This window comes from Neophocaena asiaeorientalis, unplaced genomic scaffold (assembly GCF_003031525.2).
Source record: "Neophocaena asiaeorientalis asiaeorientalis breed wild unplaced genomic scaffold, Neophocaena_asiaeorientalis_V1.1 scaffold320, whole genome shotgun sequence".
NCBI classification, from domain to species: Eukaryota; Metazoa; Chordata; class Mammalia; order Artiodactyla; family Phocoenidae; genus Neophocaena; species Neophocaena asiaeorientalis.
This window is the reverse complement of record NW_020174826.1, coordinates 1,721,394-1,731,290: the sequence shown is the minus strand read 5'-3', so window position 1 is coordinate 1,731,290 and position 9,897 is coordinate 1,721,394. Positions and strand designations below refer to the sequence as shown.

General features: G+C 42.2%; 1 protein-coding gene across 2 annotated transcripts in view; it reads right to left on the bottom strand.

The window, feature by feature from the left end:
- TMEM64 (transmembrane protein 64) overlaps positions 1-9,010 on the bottom strand; it is a 21,084-nt gene extending 12,074 nt beyond the window's left edge. For both annotated transcript variants that reach the window (XM_024760425.1, XM_024760426.1), the window contains exon 1: positions 7,998-9,010. In XM_024760425.1, coding sequence (XP_024616193.1) covers positions 7,998-8,798 — 801 coding nt within the window. In that variant the 5' untranslated portion in view covers positions 8,799-9,010. The remainder of the gene's footprint in view (positions 1-7,997) is intronic.
- Between the last annotated feature and the right edge of the window lie 887 nt (positions 9,011-9,897).

Below are 9,897 nucleotides of genomic sequence, written 5' to 3'. Positions count from 1 at the left end.
TTACTGCATATAATTTCTGGAACATAAGTTAAAAAGATCTTCTTTATAGAGTTATGACAAACTATAGGTTTATTACTTCTACTCATTCAACAAAAATTTATCAAATGCCTTCTATACGTAAGGCCCAGGTCTAAGCAAGGATAAAGATACAAAGATAGAAAACCACAGCTGACTGTGTGGTCATTTTAAGTCATTTTGTAGTATACTTAATGATCAAAATGTTCATTACATTCAGTAAAAAGTCACAAAAATCATTTATAACATTCACCCACAATGTTATATAATGAAAACACATGCATTAACAAATGCAAAGACTAGAAAGATAAACACTGAAATGTTACTGATTTTTCTTCTTTGTACTTACTATACTTTTCAAAGTTTTTACAATGAATACTTATTTCATAGAAAAAGCAAATACTGTTAAAATAAGTTTTAATAAGACTCTCTGTCTCTAAAGAAGTTTTCTTTATCTAGGAAGGGGTAATAAGATATACTGTATTCATTACTATGATACAACAGGCTAGAGATACAGATTTGTGAATTCTAACCCCATATATGACACATGAAAACCACAGAAGCTGGTGAGATAACTGAAGAGGCACAAACAGGAGAACACAGTTTTGAGGACGCAATAGCCAGCTATACTCAGTGGTACTGTGAGGTCTAAGGATGTGGGCTAAGGTGGCATGACATTTTTCAACTTGGTCATCATGTCTCAACCTTCAAGACTTGATGACTCCAAGCTCCTTCAAAACACAGACTGTGCCTCTGTCTTTCTATTCCATCTGACCTGTACCACTGGCAATGAATCAGTATCTTTTAATAGTAAGAAGAAATAATCATTAGATATACTGGTACAGTGACAAGTATCATGACCCATCATCTGTGTATGAATGAATGATTATATCTATAACACAGAATAAGAATGTAAGAAGATGAGAACACATTTTTATAAAACATACTATCACCAAACTGTTAAATAAAAAGTAATGCTAGGGCTTCCCTGGTGGCACAGTGGTTGGGAGTCCGCCTGCCGATGCAGGGGACGCGGGTTCGTGCCCCGGTCCGGGAGGATCCCACATGCCACGGAGCGGCTGGGCCTGTGAGCCATGGCTAATGAGCCTGCACATCCGGAGCCTGTGCTCTGCAACAGGAGAGGGCGCAGCAGTGAGAGGCCCGCGTACCGCAAAAAAAAAAAAAAAAAAAAAAAAAAAAAAAAAGTAATGCTAGTTACTCAGAACATTTGTCTTTTTAAGAGCAAACTCTGAGACCCGGTCTAACCTCTCTCATTTTACAAATAACAAAAACTGGAGGCCAGATCATTAAATGACTTCACCAAAGTCACACAGGAGCTGAGACAGAACCTAAGGTCCCCAAAGAGTCCATGAGGCTAAGATTTTACCATTTTTCTGGTCTTTCAGTCACTAGCTAATAAAATACTTTTATTTAATTATAATAAATTTCAGTTCGATTGTGAACTAAATTACTAGAAGTAATGTATCTTTTTCTTGATTACTCAAGGCAAACTCTAGGAAAATACATTACAGTTACATTTGCTTCAACTTTGTCTTTAATCTTATTTTGCTGTCATTATTTTAGTCAGTACACCAGTTTCACAGCTCCCTGCCCCTCCCAAAACAAACAAAGAACCTTTCTGTTGCTGCTTCTAACCTACTGTGGGCTAATAAAAATAGCCAAAGTAACTAACAGTTAGGTAACATAAAATTCTTTAAAGTGGTTCCACTGAGAAGTGAGCCAGGATGATGGGTCAGGCCTTGCACTTTTAAATTTACTCATTTCTTTTCTTTCCTTTCTTTTTTTTTTTATCCACATATGGTCTTTTTTATAAAAAGGGTTTTGCTAAATACAAAGGTAAAAATATATATATGAGAGCTTAAGGGCCTCCTCCTACAGTTGCAGGGACTCAGGTCTGGTGGCTGTGACTGCTGTAGCTCTAAGGCAAACTTTTTCTGCAAAGTGCCAGGTAGGAAATACCTTAGGTTTTGCAGGCCATAGGGTCTTTGTCACAACTACTTAACTCTGCTGTTTTATCTTAAAAAGAGCCACAAATTGTACATACATGAATGAGCATGGCTGTATTCCAATAACACTATTTACTGATGTTAAAATTCCAATTTCGTGTAATTCTCACATGCACAAAACATTATTCTTCTGATATTTTTTCAAATCATTTTCCTGGGATGATGTCTAATTCAACTGTGTAGAACCTTGCCCAGTGCCTGACACATGGGAGGCCCTAGGGCAAGTGCTCTGCAATTATCAATGGAATAAGGAGATCTCTGAGCAACCCAGCTCTGCTCAGATCAACAACAGAATCTTAGTTAAGTTCATGACTCTACAATTTACTAACTGTATGTTTCTGGGATAGTTATTTCATCATTCTGCCTCAACTACCTTAGCTTAAGATGAGGATTAGGGTTTATATGAGTCTTAAATAAGTAATGTGTACATGTTAGAAGAACAGTGCCTGGCAGTTATTAAGTACACTATAAATAATGGTTAAATTACAAACAAACAAAAAAAACTTTGAGTATCAATGTCCTTTTTTTGGAACGCAGAGGATAGACAGAAAGAAATAGTAAGTAATGAGCAAGCTATATATTTTACCACAACTTTGTAGCAGGTATTAGTAAACACATTTTACAACAGAAAGTATGGCTCAAAAGAGTAGCTCAAGACGTCAGAGTAAATGTTAGAACTAAATCTAATTTCAAGTGTGTGATATTTTGTCCTCTATATAACTGCCTATAAGTCACTAATAACTCCTCAGAGGACTGTTGTGATGATTAAAGAATATCATGTATGTAAATTTGCTCTGCATACTGTAAAGTGGTATACAACATATGAAAAAGAGGATCTTCCATGCTATGTTTTATGTTTTTATTTGAGGTTTCAAAGATTTAACCATGATGGAAAGAAAATTTCCCATGTGGAATTGTTTGAGAAGTTTTTCTATAACCAAAGTGAAAACAGAGAATGATTTTTAGGATCTCCTATGGAACAACAGCAACAACAAAATCAAACCCCTTTGGAAGTTGCAAGCACCAATATGAATACTGTTACCCATAACAACCAATTATCATGTAATATATTTGGATTAAAGTTGACATTTCACAGGTGGTAACTTTAAACTGTAGAAGTTCAGATGTCTCCAAGGGGGCATCTTATAGGAGACCTTACAAGAATGCTTTAATGCTTACTCAATAGAGAATGGGATGTTATTCTTATGAATGTTTACAGTTTCCAACTTTATCAACAAAAAGGAAATTCTGAGTCTACAGACAAGACTTGCTATGTCTGAATCAGAAATAATCATGTCTACCACTTAGAAAGAGGATGAAATAGTTAACACATCAAAGGGCACTTAGTAATTGTGGAATGATAAGAGAGAGGCTATAGAGGTAAGATGAGCACTGGGAATTTATCCTGAGGGGAAAAGAAAACCCACTTGAGAGTTTCCCTGCAGGGAGTACCAAGATTGGATATGCATTCTAGAAAGATCTTTCTGGAGAGAGAAAAAATTAGAAACCCTTGTTTAAGAAGCAAGGAGACCAGATGGGAGCTTGAGATGCCTGAACCAGGGTAGTGGCAGTGGACTGAACTGAAGGGCCTGGGAGGCAGAATCCATAAGTCAAGTGCCACAGTCATGAAGACTGCTACCAAACACTCCAGTTCTCTCTCCTTCCTGGCACACACACTGCCCCTTTGAAGTTAGCTGTGGCCATGTAACTTGTTCAGGCCAGTAAAAAGTGAGATTACTTCCAGGTGAAAGCTTTAAAAACCAGTGTGCAATTCACCATGTCACATAAACCAAGTGAAAAATGGCTCTGCCATCCTGGATCCCAAAGTAAAAATGACATAAAGCAGAGACTCCCCACCCCTTCCCCAAACCAAGTTGAACCTGGATCTGTGTCAAGTAAGTAAACAAACCTTTGATTTTTTTTCTTTTTTATACTTAAAGAACATATATTTATGAGAAGTCATGGGAAAAATATGGCATCATATGCAATATAGAGTCTATTTAATAAAAAAAATTTTTTAAATTGTATTATAAATGCTGGAAGCATATATTATAGTCCCCCAAATCATAAAAGCTGAATTCAAAATATAACTTAAATTTATCTCCTTTTCATCATAAACAATAATTCAAGCTGCATTTTTAACAAACCTTTGCTTTTTAATCCACCGAGGTTTGGGGGTTGTTACTGTAAGCATAACTTAGCCTATCCTGACTGAAGCAGTAAGGAACAGTCATCCTAGATATGTGCCCAGATAAGAACAGTACCTAGAAACACACACAGACTGCATGTCTAGAAATCTGTCTTAATGTACAATAATACCTACAGATACAAGATTACATCAAAAACACTGGTCGGGGGAGAGGGGTTAACTATTTCCCAACAGAAACAATGAGTGCATTTTTAAAAGTGGAAAAAATTTAAATATGTCCTTTGGAAATTGTATTTCTTATAATCTAAGAATTGATACAAGGAAGTGTTATGTACTTATTTTCCATTTCAAGCTTTTCAAAAGTGAGTGTCAGTTTGCTTATCCCTTTCTAGCACACATGGGAGAAGGAAAGAAATAAAATTAATAGATAGGAAGCAAGGGAGAGCACCTTTCCTTCTTCCATACATTCACCTTTTACAATTAGCTCCTGCCTCTAAAATATAAAAACCACTACACGTCCACCACTAAGAATAATAATTGCTAATAATTTTTGAGAATTGAGTATGTGCCAGGCAAATACTCAATGCCTTCACTGCATTAGCTTATTTAAGCCTCATAACTCAGCACAGACTAATCAAGGACTATTTCCAAAGCCTGTGCCCCTCATGACCACTATACTTCACTTCCTCTTTGAAGTAGGCCCAGATAAATTTCTTTAATCAGGGGCATTGATTAAAGATCAATCAATCGTGGACACTGAAGATGAGTTTTAACTGAAATAGCAGGGAAAAGGGATAATTTAAAAGATAGGTAGGGGGCTTCCCTGGTGGCGCAGTGGTTGGGAGTCCGCCTGCCGATGCAGGGGACGCGGGTTTGTGCCCCAGTCCGGGAAGATTCCACATGCCGCGGAGCGGCTGGGCCCGTGGGCCATGGCCGCTGGGACTGCGCGTCTGGAGCCTATGCCCCGCGGCGGGGGAGGCCGCAGCAGTGAGAGGCCCACGTACCACAAAAAAAAAAAAAAAGATAGGGAAGAAAAAAACAAAAGAAATATGCCTGGAAAGGGGGCAGCTGTAGGTAGCCTGAGGGGTAGGAGGGCAGAGAGGGTAGAGGCAGAATGAAGTTCTAGAAGGCAGAAGGGAAAGTCAGGCTAAAACAAAAATCAGCCTAAACTAAGCTTTCTTTTCACTCACATACCCTGGGTGAATTCAGTAAACAGTTTTGGTTGAAAGAGCTACTAAGCAGACAGTCAATAATAGAAATGAACAAGATATAATAGACTATATCCAATGGCTCCACAAACCCCCTGCTTATGGCCAAGAGTGAGAATTTCACACAGTACCATGCACTTTTTCAGCTGGTCTGGGGTTTATAACTCAGCTCCACCACTTGGTAGGTCGGTGATCCTGAACAAGTTCCTGCATGCTTGAGCCTCCATTTCTTCCTCAGTAAAACTGTACCAATAATACCTATTTCAAGAGGCCAGTTTTCTTTTTTTCCTTCTTTTCTCTTGACCCCACAAGGCAAACTGAGAATTGCCCCTTGTCAAGTTTGGTTTCAATTACATAATTACCTTAAATTATTTCCAAGTACGAAGTATAACTTAATCACATGTTTAATATGTTTAAGAGATTACTTTTAAAAAAACCTAACTTATTTTTAATTAATAAATATATAGAGTCCACATTATATACCCGGGACTATACTAGGTATTAAATATACAATGAAGAAACAGAGTTATGGGTTGAGACCCTATCTTCAAACCATAGTGCAAAGTTTGACTCTACCTAGGTGACTCTGGGTAATAACAACAGTAATGGTGACAAAAGCCAACATGTGAGTGTTTGTTAATCCAAGGTCAGTAGCAGTATTTATTTTATTAATTGTCTCAATAATCCTATGAAGTAGGTACCGTTACTTTCCCCATTTTGCAAATAAGGAAATGAACCACAGAGAGGATAAGTAACTTGACCAAGGTCAACAGATTCTGTGGGGACAGTAGAATTCCAGAGCACCAGCCCTGTGTTCCAGACTATTAGACAATAGTCTATAAAATATGTATAATCACCTTCTGCAGGGTTAGTTTAGATTAGAAATAATATGTGGGAAAGAGCCTAGGATAGTAGGCACATGGTAGGTGGACAAGAAAATGCACACGGAAATTATACTAGAGAGGAAGCAAACTAAAGGTATGAAAACTATTCAGGTTCCTTAGTTCTCACTCTCTTTCAAAGTCTTAGGATACTTGACCTATTATTATCCAAGGTTGGGTCAAAGTTCATGTTTATAGGAGGTTGTGAAAAGGTAAAAGTTTAAGGAAGTGAACATACCAAACTGCCTGTAAACACCAAACTGTATCTGTACAGAAAACTCCTTATCTATTTCCATGCCTCCCCAAGCTTCAATCTACAGTCATTACTGCTGTTGGTTAGAATCAACAAGAGATTTGCAAAAGGCATTTAAAAAGAAAAGAAGAAAAAATAAAAAAATCTTAACTTCATCACAGAGAGGTAGGTTGGTTAGAATTATTCTTAACATAAAACAAAATGAGAAAGTTTCTAGAGACTACCAATTTATTTTTGAGACAAAAGAATGTGTCAGAATAACATAAAATACATTGATTCCTATGGATTTGAGTGCTAAATTTCTTTCTTCACACAGAGTTTTCTTTAGGTCTAGCTGAAGGGTTGAGTTCCTGGGAATCTCTATATGAATTCTTTGAACTTTAGAATCATTGAATTTGAGGAACCCAGTAACCACTTCAACCCCTTTACCTTAGAAAAGTGGAAAGCAAGGGCAGATAGTGTTAATAATTTGTTCCAAAGACACTAAGTTTGTAAATACTGGATTCCTTTCTTCCAGTGGGATGGTTTCCTCACTTCGCAGTGTTTCTATTCCTCAGTCAGTTACAGTGTGATGTCCATTAACTAGAAATACCTAAACTGAATAAGCAGAACATATGAATACAAGGCAAAAAGAACACAGAAGGTGTGTAAAAAGACAAATATATTCTCACTGGGAGAAAGGTTATCTGTCCTATTTTGTTTTATCCTACTACCTAGTGATTTCAAAATGAAGTTCCTCCAAAAAAAGATAAAAAGGAGGCTTCCCCCCATTACACTGTAAAAGCAAATTACTTGATGAAAAAAAAAGCCTATTAAAAATTTTAGGAAACTCCAAAATATGGAGTCTGTAACTACCCTCTACACTGTTTACCCAAGCACTTCCTTTAGCCCCACGTTGTTAAAAACTTGAGTCAAAACACTGGATGCATTTACGCAGGTTAGAGAGAAAGCTAGGCATGTGAAGCCTTTACTCCCTGACTGTTGCCAAAGATGCTACAGAAATCAGATGACAAATGTTTAAAATGGATATTTCCACTCATCTCCCCTCATAGTTAAAAGGGCTCTTCATTTCTTTTTATATCTTTATTGGAGTATAATTGCTTTACAATGTTGTGTTAGTTTCTGCTGTACAACAAAGTGAATCAGCTATATGTATACGTATATCCCCATATTCCCTCCCTCTTGAGCCTCCCTCCCACCCTCTCTAGGGCTCTTCATTTTTATTCAAACTCATATGCCAAAAAAGGAGTAGCTCTTTCTCTACCAAATCTCCTATTGAGGGCCGGACTTAGATTTGCTTTATTTGTTTGAGATTTCTCAGGGTACGACGGAAAGTAATTTTAATTCCTGTTGTTAATGTCACTTCTCTGCTGGCATTTTTCTGTTGGAGCGTCCTCCCAGGGTTGTCACAAGATCGCTCAAAAACAGACTTGGAGAGAGATGGACCAGCGGGACACCACTTACCGAGAACACTGCATTCTGAAGCCCAAAAGGTATGGGGGTCAGTCTGGCCAGTGCCACCACTTTCAGGCCACTTCCTCCCTCCACGACGCGAACAACAGCGCTCAGCTTCTCGCTGCTTTGGATCCTGGCGGTCACCCAGGCGGTAAGCAGCCGCTTACAGACCACATGGGCGATAAAGGTGCCGATGAGGACGCCCACCACCATTAGTCCCATGCCCAGCACGAAGCCGTACAGGTAGCCGGCGGCCACGTTGAGCACGATGTACCCCCAGCCGCAGGGGAACGAGACCACGATGAAGCCCACCACGAAGAGTAGGACCCCCAGCAGCGAGTCAAGGCTCTCCACCCAGAGCAGGAGGTGCTGCAGGTAGCGGCGGACCAGGGCCAGGGAAGCGAAGCACACCGCGGCCAACACGCAGACCAGCACCAGGCTCCGGCACCAACAGGTGCTGCCGAGGCAGCAGCAGCGCCAGTTTCTCACCTCGGCCACGCCGACCACCACGCCGCCCCCGCCTCCGCTCCCGGGGCTGCCCGCCAAGGCCGCGCCCGGCGCCGGCAGCTCAGAGGCCGCAGGCTGACCGTGGTGCCCCAAATAGGCTCCGAGCAAGGCTCCGGAGGCCGCTGCCGCCGCCGCCTCCGCCGCGCTCGCCCCGCCCCCGAGGGGAAGGCGGTCCGCTGAGTCGTCCCCGCCCGCCGCCCGCGGCAGGGCCCAGCGGGGCGGCAGTTCTGCGTGGCCCGGAAGGGTGTCGTGCTGCAGAAGTCGTGGCAGAGTCTGAAGCAAGCTCCCGCCGGGGCTCCACATGCCTCGGCCCCAAACAGGCCCTCATCCGACCAGTCCCTCCGCCGCCGCCGCCGCCGCCGCGCCCATCAGGCGGCGGCCGTTCATGGCGCCCCGCACGCCTGGCCTTGACTCCCCGCGTTCGCTCAGGTGGCACTAGAGGGCCTCAGAAAAAGGCAAGGACTCGGAGACGGTGGGATGATGCCGCTGAGTGAGAAAACTCCGGACCTCACACAAGCAGTGCCCTCCCAGTTTCGGCCAGAGGAGGCGGGGCCTTAGGCGCGCGGGGCGGGGCCTGGCGGGAGCTACATTTTGGCCCCGCCCCCGTGACGCACAGCCCAGCCGGCTGAGCGGGTAAAGAGAGGGGTAGTGACCGCGTAGGGAGGGCTGGGATGCTGAGGGGAGCGTTTGGGAGGGCAAAAAGATCAGAAAGTATGCGGGCACCGGAGAAGGAGGGGACTGCAATGAGGTGTAGAGTCGGGTGACGCGCGGGGAGCGCGGGGAGCGCCGGGCGCTCCCGGCCTTCCTATTAGGCGTGCGCGTGCCTGCCTGTCAGGGCAAGCTCTCCTTTCCTCGGACCCAGTCGCAGTCCGGCAGCTGCTTGGATCCTTGCGCAATACCTGTTGGTTGTTTCTGCAGTAACCTCTGATCGTTCACATTCACAGCTCCTTTGGGACACTAGACGAAAAAGTTCTTAATCTGCTTTAAGGAGAATTTGCTAATTTTTACCTACCCAGGTAGTGAAGTTTCCGTATAGGTTTCAGGTCGCCGTTTGGTCCTTAAGGAACTGAAAGAATTAGGTACAAAGGCCCAACCTTGACAGAATGCCGCTTCTGACCCCAGAAGTCCTTTACTGAGCGCCAGACACCTGGACTAGGGACTTCTCAAAAAGATTCCCCGAAGGACATTTTTAGGATTCGCAGTATCAGATGGCTCCTTCTCAAACTATTTTTTTGCTGGTTTCCTTTCTTCTTTTTGCCCTCTAAGGTTAGTGTTCCCCAGGTCCTCTTTTTTCCTTCTCCCTATTTAGAGCTCGCTAAACCCTCTCATCTGAGCCCATAGCTTTGATCCCACTGTGTCCCCATATGCTGATAAGCCCCAAGTCTGTGTCTCTTTTCCTATC